General features: G+C 39.4%; 1 protein-coding gene across 1 annotated transcript; it reads left to right on the plus strand.

The window, feature by feature from the left end:
- Positions 1-262: 262 nt before the first annotated feature.
- LOC113080573 (voltage-dependent P/Q-type calcium channel subunit alpha-1A-like) lies at positions 263-15,868 on the plus strand. The gene is made up of 20 exons (XM_026252732.1): positions 263-344; positions 1,334-1,450; positions 1,685-1,741; positions 2,101-2,175; positions 3,056-3,262; positions 4,353-4,465; positions 4,799-4,911; positions 5,027-5,158; positions 5,278-5,350; positions 5,444-5,561; positions 5,669-5,736; positions 5,990-6,096; positions 6,873-6,923; positions 7,442-7,574; positions 8,179-8,684; positions 13,452-13,795; positions 13,877-14,015; positions 14,428-14,557; positions 14,795-14,854; positions 15,524-15,868. The coding sequence occupies exons 1-20, from the start codon at positions 263-265 to the stop codon at positions 15,632-15,634; spliced, it is 2,736 nt and encodes a 911-aa protein (XP_026108517.1). The 3' UTR covers positions 15,635-15,868.
- The last annotated feature ends 1,473 nt before the right edge of the window (positions 15,869-17,341 follow it).

Here is a 17,341-nt window from a genome sequence, read left to right on the forward strand (position 1 = left end):
ACACGGTTCCGTCATAGATGTTCTCATCCTCTGTTAGTGGGGTCAAATTTCCTGTCACCTTATAAAAATTACCAAATAAAAATGAAAAAAACATTCGTATGTCTTTATACTTGACCCCAATGGAAGTGAGCTGAACAAAACACAAGACAAACACAAAGAAAACCAGATGAACAAACCGTACTCAAAGCAGGAGAGTGAAAAAATGTTTGGATGCGTGCCTCACGGTACTGACTGGGCTGTTTTATGCTGTTACAGAGCAATGATGCTTCAGGGAGTGCATGGAACTGGATGTACTCATCCCCTCATCATCATCGGCTCCTTCTTCATGCTCAATCTTGTGCTGGGTGTGCTGTCAGGGTAAGAAACCTCTCTCAGTGTGAGCACTTCTCAAATTCTGCTGGGTTTTTTTCAGGTCTTCAAAGGTGCATTGTTTGATTTGCTCATGAATTAAAGCGTTCATGATAGTTTTGTGGGTTTTATGTGAACTACACAGTTTGTAGATGTAATGATTAAAAAAAATTATTGTTTGTGTGATAGATATCTTGGGTATACCCAACGCTATCTCACGGCCAATTTGTACGTATTTTATGAGGTGGCTTATTCGTACGAATTTGTACGACCTCACTCGTACGATTTTATATGATTTGTCTAAACCCCAGTGACGGTTAGGTTTAGGGGCGGGGTTAGGTATAGGTCATTCGTACAAATTCATACAAATTGTGCAGCTCGTAAAATACGTACGATTTGGCAACAATTGTATGAATTTGTATGAGCGTGTCTTGTGCTTCAGTGGGAAAAAAAATCTGATCTCTTGTACAAATAAGTTCACATCAGTGTCACATTTTTATTTTATTTTATTAGTGAGCTAGTGCATAATCAGAGATATTTCTAAATAATTTATTTTTAGATTTAAATTACATTTTGAATCCCATATTTTTTATTTATTTATTTTTTTGTCGTTTCAGACATTAATACAAGTTCATTAATTCATGAAATGTACATAAAATTCCTGAATTTCAGTTTACTTTTTATTAAAAAAGGCCCAATCAAGAAAGAGCTCCAAAACTTAAAATGCTTAGAATTATGCCTTAACATCTTATATACATGTTATAATGAAGTCCCACACTTGACTTGCAGAAAAATAAATAGGTGTAATAGAATTAGTTCCCTCATTTAAATTTAGTACAAAGTGGCCACAATTTAACTAAAGCGGGCAAATTAACTAAGAAGAGGGAATGAATCTTTTTCCCTATCAAAAAATCTCCAAAATAATTAGTATGTATGTGCACTTTGTGTTTTTCCATTCGTTTGCATGCATGTGTGTGTGATACAGTGAGTTTGCCCAAAGAAAGGGAGCGCGTGGAGAACAGGAGAGAGTTTCTTAAGCTGAAGCGTCAGCAGCAGATAGAGAGAGAGCTGAACGGATATCTGGAGTGGATCTGCAAAGCAGGTAAATGCCATAGAAAGAGCTTTAATTACTCCAGAAGAAGCTAAAGCCAAGAATTCAGATAGTAGCTTGTCTCTTTTGATACGGATGTCTTTACACTTGTGAGTCAGTATTGGAACGTGCTGATAACGTACACAATGTTTCAAAATGAGGCTTCTTTTAAGCTCTAGAAATGGTCCCCATTTCCATGACTTTTTGCAGTGGGGTTTTGATTGGAATCTTTTTGATTCTGTACAGAAGAAGTGATTTTGGCTGACGAGGACAATGACCCAGATGACCGGATGCCCTTTGACGGTATTTACGTGAACTCCTCCATCCTTCCTTCCTTTTCATCCCCCTCTGCTCCTCTCTTTGTCCCTCACTGGGACTAGGTGTTGATTTCCCATTGTAAAAGAGGAGAGAGATCAATAGTGTGTTGGCTTTGCTGAGGGGGTGATATTGTATACTTCTGGTCCGTATGCACAGTTAATGTAGTGTTCATGAGCACATTTACATGGGCCGTCAGTCTGTAGCTTACAGCAGACATGTGATAGACACACTGCACTTCATATTTGTTTCATTTAGTTCTTTCTGTTCATCTGTTTATTAGTTATGTATTAATATTTAAGTTTGTCAGAATCTGTATGTATGTGACTGTGGTCTGTTAAACACAGGCACGCGAAGGAGGCCTACCATCAAGAAGAATAAAGCAGACCTGCTGGATGCAGAGGATGGAGATGGAGATATAGGTGCATTTGAGTTTATATATATCAAATATGTGTGTGACCCTGGACCACAAAACCAATCATAAGTAGTATGTGTATATTTTTTAACAATAGCCAACAATACATTGTATGGGTCAAAAAGCATTAGGATATTAAGTAAACACAATGTTCCATGAAGATAAATTGTAAAATGTTTATCGTACATATATCAATACTTCATTTCTGATTAGTAATATGCATTGTTAAGGACTTCATTTGGGCAACTTTAAAGGCAATTTTCTCAAAGTTTAGATTTTTTTGTACCCTCAGATTCCAGATTAACAAATAGTTGTACGTCAGCAAAAATACAGTTCTATCCTAACAAACTATACATCAGTGGATTCAGCTTTCAGATTATGTATACATCTCAATAAAAATAGAAAAAAGACCCTTTTAACTGGTTTTGTGGCTCAGGGTCACATATATATTTCACATATATAATTTAGTTAAATAACCATCTTGTACCATCTTTTATTTTGTGCCATTTTTTTTAGCATTGTTCACCTAAATAACACTGCTCCCATGTTAACATCTTTTAAAGGCTACAGAGAGATTTTTCTTGATATTAGTGAACTTTAATAAGTAAATACTTATCTGCAGCGTGCTCCAAAAGATTGATTTGAATTTATATATATATATATATATATATATATATATATATATATATATATATATATATATATATATAGATTTACAAAATATATTTTATCAGAACATTTTGAGTAAAAAGCATTTTGATAAATTTACCTGAATTACAAGTCTATATCCATAATTTTCAGATCTGATAGAACTTCAGTTTTCATTTAATTTTCTTGTATTTTGTTTCTCTGTCACTCTGTTTAACTGCTTCTTTTCTGACCGTTAGGTTCTCCGTTTGCACGGGGCAGTCTGAAGAGCTCCAAACTGGAGGGCTCTTCCTTCCATAAAAAGGAGCGTCGTCTGCGATTCTTCGTCAGGCACATAGTGAAGACGCAGGCGTTCTACTGGTCTGTGCTGTGTCTGGTGGGACTCAACACTCTGTGTGTGGCTGCTGTGCACTACGACCAGCCTGAAAAGCTCTCCGACTTCCTCTGTAAGTCTTTCCATCTTTCTGTTCTCTCATTATTACAGTAGACCCACACAGAACGTGCAGACTTCTCTGTCTTTTTTGTGCGTAGTGTGTGGAAAAATCAGCAGAAATCTGAAGATGTATTTTCTATGCGGACGTGCTCGAACCTGTGAAGTTTCTATTATTGCATGTAGATGCATGGAGAGATGATGCTTTCATTTACTTTTTTATTTTCCTGTTTATAGTTTCTTATTTTACTTTCTGAAGATTTTACTCTGTTTATTTTCTTGTTTTTCTGTTTATCCATTAATTATTATTCATTAAAGCAGACTTATGCCAAGTTTCTGCCAATCCAATATGAATCTTGAGTACTTACTGTAGTATTGCATCCTTCATATCTCTGAGGAGTCTTTAGTTTTGTCAGATTTGTAAAAAAAAAACAGTCTTAAAACAATCAAGCTCCTGGAGCTGAAGGGTCATGAGTGTTAGCACTTCAAACCAGTGTGTTCATGATTAAGAAATGCATTCAAATAATATGATAAAACACAAATTTTCATTATCATGCAGCAAAATGGAAGGTAGACCATAGAATTAACAAATGGCTGCGCCCTCTTTTAAGGGGAAGAGAAAGTTGGATACAAACCATGAAGGAGTGTCTTTGGCACAGAAATTCTGTCTCATACGTCCGACTCCTTTTTTAAGACTTTGGTCATGTTTCACAAAATAATCAAATTCTTTAGCAGTGTAAATAAATCAGAATGCATGAAATCGCTTTAGACATTCCCTTTGAGTAACACCCTCAATAGTATTACATTTTGAACACTTAAAATGATCTGAATAGCATTTTCATGATATTGACAGTGGATGTTAAATTAGTTTGACAACCATTAAATTTCCTAATTGTAATATTAAACAGCATATCTGTTATTTGAACAACATCTCTGTTTTCTTGCTTTTAAAAAACTGTTCGTGCAGTATTTATTTAAAATATTTGCCCCCTCCGCCCATATAATACATTTACATTTATGTGTGTTTTCAAATGTGGCTTTCTGTTTTTTCTCTGTATCTTTGACCTTTGTCTCTATCTGTTTCCCTCTCTCTCTCCTCAATCCAGACTTTGCTGAGTTCATCTTCCTGGGGATCTTTATGTCAGAGATGTGTATAAAGATGTATGGGCTGGGGACCAGTCCTTATTTTCACTCCTCCTTCAACTGTTTCGACTGCATTGTGAGTTTCCCCCATCCCTCCGTCTTCTTTTACTAAATCCAAAAAACATTTAAAGGAAACCAAAACATTATACCAGCCGTGCATTGCTCTTTCAGGTCTTAATGTTGATGTAGTTACTGAAGTTGTTTGTATCACTTGTAATTCACTGCACTAAATCAGTTCCTTAAGCAGTGTTTCAGTGTTTTGGAAGTTTTAATAACTGTGTGAAACGGATATGGGTTAGTGTTTGACGTTGGGTAAGGGGTCTTTGTTTTGTGGCTTGCCGTTATTGGATGAGCTTTAAATGTGTGTTTTATATATGTGTGTGTCTTTGTGTGTGTGTGTGTGGGACAGGTCATTTGTGGCAGCATTTTCGAGGTGCTCTGGTCTATGATCCAGCCAGGAACCTCGTTTGGGATCAGTGTGTTACGAGCTCTCAGGTTACTGAGGATCTTCAAAGTGACCAAGTGAGTCTCTCACGTCTCGAGTCCCTTGTCTGTCTTTCCGTCCCACTCTTTGTTCCCTTCGAGCTGTTTTAAGAAGGACTAAGCATTTTAAATGTCCTTCTTTCCCATTTTCCAGGTATTGGGCGTCTCTGAGGAACCTGGTGGTGTCTTTGTTGAACTCCATGAAATCCATTATCAGTTTACTCTTCCTCCTTTTCCTCTTCATCGTGGTCTTTGCTCTGCTGGGCATGCAGCTGTTTGGAGGACAGTCAGTATAACACTACAATAAACATAATAACACATGGGTCACCAGTCCGGACCCTAAATAAGGCCTGGCATGGAAATACTCTGTGTAACAACAATATAACCGCCATGTCTTCTCTTCAGGTTTAATTTTGAAGCCGGGACACCACCTACAAACTTTGATACTTTTCCTGCAGCAATAATGACAGTGTTTCAGGTGAGCAAATGTGCTCATCGAACAGTGTGCAATCGTTCTGTGTGTTTTCCATGGCATCCTTTGTGATTTATGGACCTTCTCTCTGCACCTTAGATCCTGACGGGTGAAGACTGGAACATGGTGATGTATGATGGGATCGAGTCTCAGGGAGGAGTCAAGAAGGGCATGGTCTTCTCAGTCTTCTTCATCGTTCTTACACTCTTCGGCAACTGTATCCAAACACACAGTATTGCATGCTTACATGGTGTCTCGCTTCATTCATCAGCACGTACACCAGTGCAGGATTAATATGATGTTCCTTAACCCTTCTGTGAACAGACACTTTGCTCAATGTGTTCTTGGCTATCGCTGTGGACAATCTGGCCAATGCACAAGAGCTGACCAAGGTAAACTGATTTTTTGGGTGATGGAAAATCAATGTTGAATCTCTAATAAAAAAGTAAAAAATGTTATGTCAGTTAAATAATTTTCTTTATTATGTTCTTATGATGGTTGGATTAACTCACTAGGCACTAATTGGAGAACTCTCAATGAGCACGTTTCTCCTTCTCTCTGTCAGACTGTTTATCCTTCACACTCCTACGCTCCAGCGTGCATCACATTTGAACCAATATGCTTCATGTTTCTCTCCATGTATAGGATGAACAGGAGGAAGAGCAAGCAGCCAATCAGAAAATGGCTCTTCAGGCGGCCAAGGAAGTAGCAGAGGTCAGCCCACTGTCTGCAGCCAGCCTCTCCATTGCTGCGTGAGTATACCTCCCTCTCTCATATCTCTCTCTTTGTCCTGCTGCCACATTTTCTCTCCCACAATTTCTTTGTCTTCCTTTTATGTTTGTTTGTGTGTGTTCGGACGATGTGTTGCTCTTGTAGCAGTCAAAGAAACAGAGGGGTCAATAATAGACAAAAAAAAAAATAAATAAATAAACTAAACAAAAACACAAACAGCAACACTTTCAATCTGGCTGTTTTTGGTTTCCGTCAAACAAAGAGTAAAAAAAAGACATATTTTGTAACATTATAAACGTCTATCAGTTTTGATCAAATCGATCTGTCCTTGCTGAATTTAAGTATTTATTTATTTCCAAAAAATACATAAATAAATTCTTATTCACCCCAAACATAAACTATAAGTCACAAAGACCCATGTTTTTGAACATAGTCAGCTAAAAATAAAAAAATAAAGTTAGTATGATCCAAAACACAGATAGCAGTTTTTTTAAGAGACATGTTTTTTTATTTTCTGTTATGTTTGGTCCGATAGACCTGTAGTGTTGTGTTTCCTCTCCATCAACAAGCTTATCTGTGATCTTCTCACAGTTACGTACACACAACTTGCATGCAGAGGCACAGACCGATTGAGGATGATCCCGGTTTGTCAGTGTGCCAATGCATCCAAGTATTTGTGAGGAGAAGAAGAGAGAATCGTGAGAGAATATGTGTGTATCAGTGAGGACGAACTTGTGAATGAGGGAGGAGAGCAAAGAGATGTTCTGTGTTTCTCACATGCTGTTTTCCTCCTCAGCGTGACAGTAAGCTCTGAGCGTCTTGATGCAACAGAACACTTTCTGGACTGGTATTTATTCATTTATACTCTTTCTGTTCTTTCGAAACGCCTCTCTGTTCGCCCCACACCTCCCACTCTTCTCCCATCAGCCTTTTCGACATGTGCATTTCCTCCTCGGTTCTCTGTGCTGCTCCCCGCTCTGTTCTCCAGACCGCTGGGTGGGATGGGACGGGTTTGTCACTCCTCATCTCTTCTTCTCTCTTCATCCTGCTACTCATCACCTGCTGTTCTCCTCTTATCTCCTTTACTTTCTCTCTTTCACATGCTTTGCTCTGAGGGTTGGGCGCCTGTGATGTGTTCACTCCCAGAATTATTATAGTTATCTTCTCTCTGTGTGTGTGCTCTGTGAGTGAGTTTGACCCAAGCGGTGCAATCATCCTCTTTAACAAATGGTAGCTGGTAGCTTGTAGGTGGGCATTTTCAGCCTGTGGTATCTGCAGCAACCTCACTTTTCCCTCTTGGTGATTACTAATCTCAGATCAACTATAAATGTATCTCTCTCTCTGTGTCTCTCTCTTTTTTTGCAGTAAAGAGCAACAGAAGAACCACAAAGGTTGTAAGTCGGTATGGGAGCAGCGCACTAGTGAGCTGAGACGACAGACTCTGGTGAACAGCAGAGAGGTGCTTTACAATGAGTTGGACCCTGAAGATCGCTGGAAGGTGAGAAGAAATGCTGAGAAAGACATGCTTGGTCAAAGAGGATGGATATAAATATCAGTTATCAGCTGATAAAAAAAAATTTTTTCATTGCATTGGTCAAAAACTGCATATTGTACTTTTCAACTGTTTATTTGTTTTGTTTTTTTACTTCTTTACATTTGATAACACTGTTTTAAATGTTGTCTCCAATCTCAAAATGAATATACATTTATAGTGTTGTGTGATTCCTTCATTTATTTTATGATTGGTTTCATTTAAAATGATTGGTAAGTTTTTATTTATTTAGACGAAATAGTATCAAATTTAAATATCAACCATTTATGAACAATAAAGGGGAATAATTTGGGCATGATATAAAAATAATTAAAAGCTTAATGTGTTTTTTTAATGTGTTTCCTAATAATAGTGTATACAGTGACCCCCAGTTTCAACACAAAAATATTGATTTTCAAAAATAAAATCATATTAAAAATAGTTTATTTTATGTTCCACACAAGAACGAAATCCCTACAGCTTTAATATTTTGGTTAATATTTGTCTTAAATGAAGTTCTTATTTGGTTGACAAATGTGTGGCCTTTGTTTTGTTTTTATCATGCCTCTAGGTCTCATACTCCCGTCACATTCGTCCCGACATGAAGACACATCTGGACCGGCCGTTGGTCGTGGACCCTCAGGAGAACCGCAATAACAATACCAACAAAACTCGACCGGGTGACGGCCAGCCCCAGCGCACTCATCAGCTCTTGCACAAACAGCCCAACTTCAATGAGGGGGAGAGTGGAGGAGGAGGTGGAGGGTCTGAGCCCTGGACTGCGCTGGAAAGGGGGGACTCCACAGGATCCCGTAGGAGTCTTTTAGGCTCAGAGGACAATGGGGAGGGTAGAGAGTCTCACCGCAGACATCAGCATGGTGAGCGCTGCAGCCAGGCTCGCCAACACCATAGAGCTGCTAAGGAAGAGGGAGAGGGCGGAGGGAGGAGACACAGGAATAAGGGCAAGGAAAGAGGTCCTGAGTATGAGCATGCAGATGGAGGAGAGCGGAAACACAGACATCATCGCCATGAGGGCGAGGGAAGAAAAGATAGAGGGGTGCGACACCGTACCAGGAAGTGAGTTTAGTCTAAATTCATCTATATAAATTATTTTCTATACATATATGTATGTAAATATGTGTATATACATAAATACACAGTGCAGCTTGAAAGTTTGTGAACTCCTTGCAGAATCTGTGAAAATGTGAGTAATATTAAACAAATAAGAGAGATCATAAAAAATGCATGTTATTTTTTATTTAGTACTGTCCTGAGCAAGATATTTTCATAAAATATGTTTACACTTATTCCACAAGACAAAAGTTGGTTCTTAATACTGTGTTCTGTTACCTGGATGATTCATGACTGTGTTTTTGTTTTGTGATGGTTGTTCATGAGTCCCTTGTTTGTTCTGAACAGTTAAACTGAGAACTGTTCCTCAGAAAAATCCTCCATTTCCTGCGGAATATTCCGTTTTCCAGCATCTTTTGCATATTTGAACCCTTTCCAGCAATGACTGTATGATTTTGAGATCCATCTTTTCACACTGAGGACAATTGAGGGACTCATACACAACTAGTGGAAAATGTTTAAACATTCACTGATGCTCCTGAAGGAAACGAGATGTATTAAGAGTTGGGGGGTGAAAACTTTTTGAATTTGAAGATCAAGGTAAATTGTACTTAATTTGTTTTTCTGGGAAACATTCAAGTGTTATCTGTTGCTTCCGAAGGGCAGTGCTAAAAGGAAAAAAAAAAATATTTCTACAAAATAAAATAAATTTGGACCTCTTCATCCTGTTCAAAAGTTTTCACTTCCTGGCTCTTTTCTTCAGGAGCATCAGTGAATGTTTAAACATTTTCCAATAGTTGTTTCTGTGTCCCTCAATTGTCCTCAGTGTGAAAAAAGATGGATCTCAAAAGTATACATTGCTGGAAAGTGTTCAAATATGCAGAAGATGCCAAATATGCAAAAGAACAATGTTTCACAAACTTTTGAATAGGGTTATTTCAGTAATTTCTGCTCTCTTATTTTGTTAAAATTACTCACATTTTCACAGATGCTGCAAGGGGATAAATCAATCTACTTTATCTATCTTTCTGTCTGTCTTTCTGTCTGTCTGTCTATCTATCTTTCTATCTATCGATCTATCAATATGTATGTATGTACACATATGTGTATATATGTATATATGTAAATTACTAATAACAAATGAAGTTCCCTATCTATCGATTCCTATGAGTTATATCATTACAACATTAGAGGATTCACTTGGGAGCCCCAATCATTTTTAACTTTAAGAGAAGATGCCAATGCCACTCCCAGTGCATACAGGTATAAATAGTCAACAGGTGATCTCCACAAAGCCATTTATCATCAGTCTGGAAGCTGTATTGGTTGGCGTGACAGCAGTGTCCCTGTCTGCAGTGAGTGTCCTGGGCACTTCAACTAAAAGAGCAGATTTCCTAAAAGTGCAAGGGGGACCACCCGGACCTGATTTCCGGAACTCATGCTCCTTGCGACAGTCCATCCCTGGTGCATCCCTTTGAGGAAGGACCTCCTTTTTCAGGGGCTTGGCACCATGTGGCTCCCGCCTGTGGAACCTCCATGTGTGGCTCATGGATGGGACACTGCACACTTGAGTGGTCTGCCACAAGCAGTGGTGGGCACCATCACTCAGGCTAGAACTCCCTCAACGAGTCAAGCCTATGCACTGAAGTGGAGTCTTTTCACAAACTAATGTTCTTCTCGACGAGAAGACCCTCTGAGATGCACGATTGGAACAGTGATTACTTTCCTGCAAGAAAGGTTGGAGCATAGGCTGTTACCATCCACCTTGAAAGTGTATGTTGCTGCTATATCAAAATGCTTTGAGTACCCAGAAAAGTGCAATAAAAATGTATCAAATTATTATTATATGGCAGCACATCACAATGCAGTGGACGGCCAGTCCCTGGGAAAGCACAAGGGTTCACAAGGGGTGTCTGAAGGTTAAATCCTCCTAGGCCACCTCTGGTGCCCTCCTGGGACCTTTCTATCATCCTGGTTGGACTTTGAAAGGGTTACCTTTGAACCCCTGGATTCAGTCAAGATTAAGTTCCTGTCTGCTAAGACAGCACTCCAGACCACGCTCACTTTCATCAAGAGGGTTGGGGACCTCCGAACATTTCTGAGGGAAGAGTGCCTTGTGTTCGTGCTTGCCTACTCTCACATTGTCCTGAGACCACGTCCTGGAAACATGCCCAAGGTTCCCACCATGACTTTTCGCGATCAGGTGGTGAGCCTGCAGGCACTCCCCTCGGAGGAGGCAGATCCAGCCTTGGCACTGCTGTGTTCCGTATATGTGCAGTGCTCTTACATGGACCACACTCAGTGCTTTAGAAGCTCTGGACAGCTCTTTGTCTGCTACTGAGGTCAGAAGAAAGGGAAGGCTGTCTCAAAGCAGAAGTTGGCCCACTGGATAGTGGATGCCATCACCTTGGAGTACCAATCCCGAGGCAAGCCGTGCCCCCTAGCCATGAGGACCCACATGGAGTGTTGCCTTGTCCTGCGTTGTTACGGCACCTCTTTGTCAGATATCTGTAAAGCTGTGGGCTGGGCAACACCGAACACCTTTGCAAGATTTCACAATCTTCGCGTTGAGGCATTTATTTATTTTTTTAGCCAGTGTATTGGGTAAAAGGTAAGTGGCAGGAAAGCTGGCCAGTGTCATGCTTGCTGCGCCTTTCGCCCTCATCCAGGGATGCGATCACCTTTTTCCTCCTCCAGTAAGTTCCTCAGAAGGCAAACCATGGTCGAGTATCCTCCAGCAACCCCGCAGTCAGACTGGGTGACTGTCAATGACATTAGTTACCCTTTGTTACCGCCTTTACTGACGTAGAAACCACATGACAACAGTGTTGTTGACAAATGCGGAAGTAGCTTCGCGACAAACTTCAACTAGAAAGAAATGCCAATCTCGCTTGTGTTTTACTTAACAGGTGAGTTGTTTTGATTCGTATCTTTACAGAAAACATATGCTATTATAACGATCAACAAGATTAGTATTATGGGGCATACACACCAAACGTGGGGCATCGCGTCTCTAGACCCGCGTGAGGACCAGTGTTGTGGGTAACGCGTTACAAAGTAACGCGTTAGAGTACTCTAATTACTTTTTTCCTGAAATTTGTAACTTAACGCGTTAGTTTCGTGCGTAAGTAATCAGTAACTTCGTTATTTTTTAAAAAAAGTAGTCCGTTATTTTAAGGAAAGGAAAATCCCGACTGCAGCCTGCTTTTTGTCAGACAGTAGTCCTAGGTCTACTGTGCCACCTGCGGATGTATCAGTATCAGCGGAGCCGAAGCTCTGTGATCGTAAAGTCAATGGCTGTGATACGTCTGTGCCCTGTGCCTGACCCTGTGTGTGTGTGTGTGTGTGTGTGTGTTTTTTTTTCGAACTCCCGGCAAGATAGCAGAGAGGACAGAGTTTGGTTTATGGAAGTACGCACATTATTTTCAATTTGTCAACGAAAAAGAAATCGACTGTCGGACAAACGTTTCGAAAATCTGCTTCTGCTACGTTTTAATCACTACTTTGAAGAGTAAATGTAAGAGGACTGTGTTACAGCGAATTTAGGCTTGTGACTGTGAGTGACACTTTAATAATAATTAGTTCGCCTATTAAGCGATTTGTCATTTGCCTGTGTGCCAGTGAAGGATTTAATTCGGGTTTGTTATCATTTTTGTTTGACAGGCAGCTGTTAATTTCTGTTAGATCATTGGCTGGCTGGTTGTTCCTCATTTCTAAATGGATTTAAATCTGCAAGCCTGTTTAAGGTTGTGTTTACAAGTAAGCATACTTGTACTTTGATAACTGCATTATGTAAAGTTAAAGAAAAATCAGGAGTTATCTTGTGGTGCTCATAATATACAGTAGCCTAGGCTACCCGGGCTGGGTAGGTGCAAATTTTGATTAATAATATGTTCTGTGATAATAAATAAATAAAACGCCATGTGGAATAGCCGATTGCTGACTGTCTTTCCTGTTATTGTTATCCTGCAGTGTTAATTTAGTCGGATGACTGACGTTATTCATTGTCGGGAGTCACGACTTCTAGGTGCATTTAAAGGGGCCGGGGGCTGTGTCTGTCATGTGTGAGCCGCTGCAAACGGCTTTTAATTTTTGGTAACGCATGAGTACTCTAACGCGTTACTTTTATGAATAGGTAACGCTGTATCATAACTGATTACTTTTAATTGATGGTAACGTTGTAACTTAACTAACTACTTTCCAAAGTAACTATACCCAACACTGGTGAGGACGCGTCTGATCCATAGTCTGATCGCGTCTTTGCATTGACTTTGTATGTAATCTACTCGCGCAAATCATTGAACTCGTATTAAATCCGTGATTTATCTTTCCGTCTGATTGATGGCCATCAGCGGTTGGGTAGAAGACAACAAATCCCATCATTCCACGCTCCTTCTTAGCATCATCAATCCAAGCAATTGTTATTGTTTTGATAGTGTGCCCTCTAGTGGTAGGTCCTACAACCTGTAACTTTAATGTCCTAGTAATCTTCGGCATAAAAGAAAATTCAATCATTTTGACCAATGCAATTTATTGTTGGATTTTGTTACAAAAATAAATGCGCTACTTGAGACATGTTTTGTGGTCCAGGGTTTTAAAAAGTACATCTTTTTGTTAAAAAAAATTACAAAACATGGAAAAAAAAATCATGCCTACCTCAGATTTTTGCTATGGTAGTATTCTACATATATATAAGTGGCACACTTCATAGCATTCCAAAAGGTTCCTAACAAGCATGATTTAAACGTATATCTTGCTGTCTTCTTTTTCCAGGGATGGTCATGGAAGTGGCCCCATTCTCTCCACCACTCGTCCCATTCAGAAGACTCTGTCCAGGCAGGACAGCCAGTACAGTGAGGACCTGGACAATGCCATGAACAGCAAGCTTGCCACCCAGCCACCTAGTAACTCCACTCCTCATGATAGTCTGCTCAATCTGGCTAACAGTGCCCACACTGCCGGCCTGGCACATACTGGCACAGAGAGCAGCCTCTTTCTCACCAAGCCCTCCTCTACCACTGCTAATGTTACCAGCACTGGTCACCTGGGCATGAAACCTGATTACACTGCCGTGGACATTCCCCCGATGTTCCCTTCCAGTAATGCCATCCTACAGGGTAAGAGAAAGAGCTAAAGAGCTGACCTTTTTATTTATCGTCTTAATCATCATGTTGTTTCCCTTCCGCACGTCTCCACAGTCAATAAAAATGCAAACACAGAGCCCCTGCCCAAGAAGGAGGACACAAAGGGTGACGATGATGATGATGAGAAAGATGATGGGGGGCCTAAACCCATGCCACCCTTCTCCTCAATGTTCATTCTGTCTACCACCAACCCGTGAGTGCAGACATCTCTGTGAAAATTGCTAATTTTACTGCCAGTACTGGCACTGTGACTCTGCAGCTGGTCAATATTAAAATTGCATTACCTATAATAAAAATATTAATAATATCTGGTATATAATTACCACTTTTCGAAGTCCAATCAATTCCAACGGATAAAATTAAGTCATGTCCTACTTATTTTCTACTGTTTATTATCCTGTTTAATTGGGAAGTTCCTCCAATTCTCCAATTATTAAAGTAAAATAGGGTGCAAGCACTCAAGCATCATGTTGACATTAAACAAAACTGACTCGAGTCACCTGCTTTCGCCACTGATTTTGTAAATATTAAATTAATCAAGTTTTCTTTCAAAAGAAGTGGTTGTTTTTGTTGTTAACAGTTCTTTTTATGAACTTCCATTGTAGATTTCGGAGGTTGTGCCACTATATTGTCACGCTCAGATATTTTGAGATGTGTATTCTGCTGGTCATTGCAATGAGCAGTATTGCCCTGGCCGCTGAAGACCCTGTCTGGCCCGATTCCCCCCGCAACAATGTGAGACAGTCCCACAACTCAACGTCCTCTCTTTATGTCTCTGTGGCTCAGTTTATTTTTGTCTACTGGACTACAAACCATTTAATCTATCTATCCATCTGTGCTTCTAATCATTACCTGCTTTATTAGTTTATTTCTCCATATTTTTCATCTGTTAATTTTTCATTCTTTATATTCATCTTGTCATATTGATTTGTCATTAAGGACTTAATTTTATTGCTAACAATGTGCTTGCAGGTCCTGCGATACTTTGACTATGTGTTCACTGGTGTGTTCACCTTTGAGATGCTCATTAAGGTAAGTATCTATCCTGCACAGCTGTCTGGGGTATGATGGTCTATGCTTCACCCTTCAACAAATGATACTTATGTATTTTGTACTTAAAGAGTTGTTAATTGGTCTCCATGTTGTGTCATGCAATAATCTGAAGTAGTATAGTGTTCATATTAATTTCAAGTTCATATAGTTGCACATGCTTTTGGAAAACCCCAGAAATGTCTGTGAATTTTAAAACAGTGATTTCTGTAAATATCATAAAGAATTACAATACAAATATGGGAATCGTGAATGTAATTGTTATTATTTTTTAATTATTAAAAAAATTATGCTTTATTTTCATTAAATAATCCTCAAAAATGCATACATGTATCATTTTAAGCAGCACAACTGTTTTAACATTGATAATAGCAAATATTTCTTGAACAGCAAATCTGCATATTTTAATGATTTCTGGAGGATCATGTGACGCTGAAGACTGGAGCAATGCCTCCTGAAGATTCTCAGAAATAGATTACATTTTACTTTTATATTCAAATAAAAAAATATTATTCTAAATTGTAATATTATTTCAAAAATGTTACTGTATTTTTGATCAAATAAATTATCTTCTCAGCAGAAGAGACTCCTTTCAAAGACCTCAAACTTTGACAACAGTGCACTTACGAAATAATTCTCTTTCTGTTTCAGATGGTAGATTTAGGTCTTGTCCTGCATCAAGGCTCATATTTCCGTGACTTATGGAACATCCTGGACTTTATAGTGGTTAGTGGTGCCCTGGTGGCGTTCGCCTTCACGTAAGTGTCATCAAGGCCCCAGCGCTCATGCCCCACTCCTCTCTCCTCTCCTGCTTGCTGCCTCTCCTCGTCCTTCCTCATCTTGCTCCCTACAGGTCAAACGCCTGTGCAGTCGGCACAGCTCTGCCACCCTGGAGCGCCAGCCTGCTCCCCATACAACCCACCTGTCTCTCTCTCTCTTTCTTTTCTCTCTCACCATTTCTCTCCCTTACTCTCCTTCCCCAACTCAGTTCTGTTCGTTTGGCATATTTTGACCCTATCTTTTCCTCTCTTCACCCCCCACCCCCCAACACCCCTCTCCCCCAACCCCCAAAACACACACATTAAGCCACAGATCTCCTTTTGATAATTTCTCGACCAATATCCCCACCCTGCCCCATCATGCACAACATTTTGCCCAGTGCCTGGGTAGGTGAACTTGGGCCCATTTCCATGAGGGTGATAACCCTACCTGGGCACCTTTAACCCTTTAGTGCCCAGGACTCTTTGGAGCATCCAGCCACACTTACCTCAGGTATTTCTACACTCCATTTTTATGCCACATATCTGGAACCTGTGAGAAAACAGACAGTAAGAAGAAAGAAACGAAAGAGCAAGGGTACAACATTTAAGAGACCATATGCTACAATATATACCATTGATTGTCTATTTATAGTTAGTTATGTACCTCTATATTTTGGATTTATGTAAATGAGCCCTCTTATGATTAGGTGATCTCTTTGCATTTGAAATTAGTTATATTGCTTATTCGTGTTATGAGGGTTTGATAGTTGGGTCCAGTGTAGTATGTTTTCTTGTCACAGTCCATACAGAAAATAACCACTTTAATAATTAAGATCAAACTGAAATGATCAGGAATTCTTAAACAAACTACTTTAAATAAAGGGAGGAACAAATAGAAGGGGTCTGATTGGTGGTCAGGATAGCTGACAAGAGGAATAAAGGGAAATGACTGTTCCAGGTTGTGTATCTGATTGCAGCGGAAGCATACAGCCCAACTACTGGACTGAGGGGGGTTGCTAATATGAGGGAGAGGTCAGAAAGGTGCATCTGTTAATATGAAACTGGAAACAAATGCATGCAAAAGCTCTTTTCCAGACTTTGTAAAGAGCATGAGAATAGATTCTGGGAATCAAGATGTAAGATGACCAGAATGAAAGCATGAATGGAAGAAATATGAACCCAGATCATTTTGTTTTCTTCCTGAAATACCAGAATCTGAAAGCTTTGAAATCGTAATATTATATGGTTCTGTCTATGTGTTTGTCCTCATCAGTCCCTGAACAACTGTAAATCTGTAAATGTGCAAACATTTTTTCCACAAAAAGTTTTTTTTTTAGACTTGGAGGACAAACACAACACATGACATGCATCATGCGTACAAAATGTGAATGGCTGTCAGAATTATATTAATAAAGACCTGTTCGCACAAGTCTGACACAACTAAATGTTAAGGTGTAAAATACCTGCAAATAATTTTGCACTAGAGGTGTTCGTGTAGAATCTGATGCTGAAATTCTCATTCTCATTGAATGTATTTTTGGCATCTGACCACTAAAAACTGAAGTACAATATTTCAGACTTTGTGTGAAATAGTTGATGAAGGTGTACTGTAATAGTTTGTTTTGAAATGTTTTTATGCCACATTTTAAGAACCGATGTATTGTTATTTATAATAACAATATTTCTAGAACTCAAATTTGAGTTATAA

This window comes from Carassius auratus, unplaced genomic scaffold, assembly GCF_003368295.1.
Source record: "Carassius auratus strain Wakin unplaced genomic scaffold, ASM336829v1 scaf_tig00031607, whole genome shotgun sequence".
Classification (NCBI taxonomy): domain Eukaryota; kingdom Metazoa; phylum Chordata; class Actinopteri; order Cypriniformes; family Cyprinidae; genus Carassius; species Carassius auratus.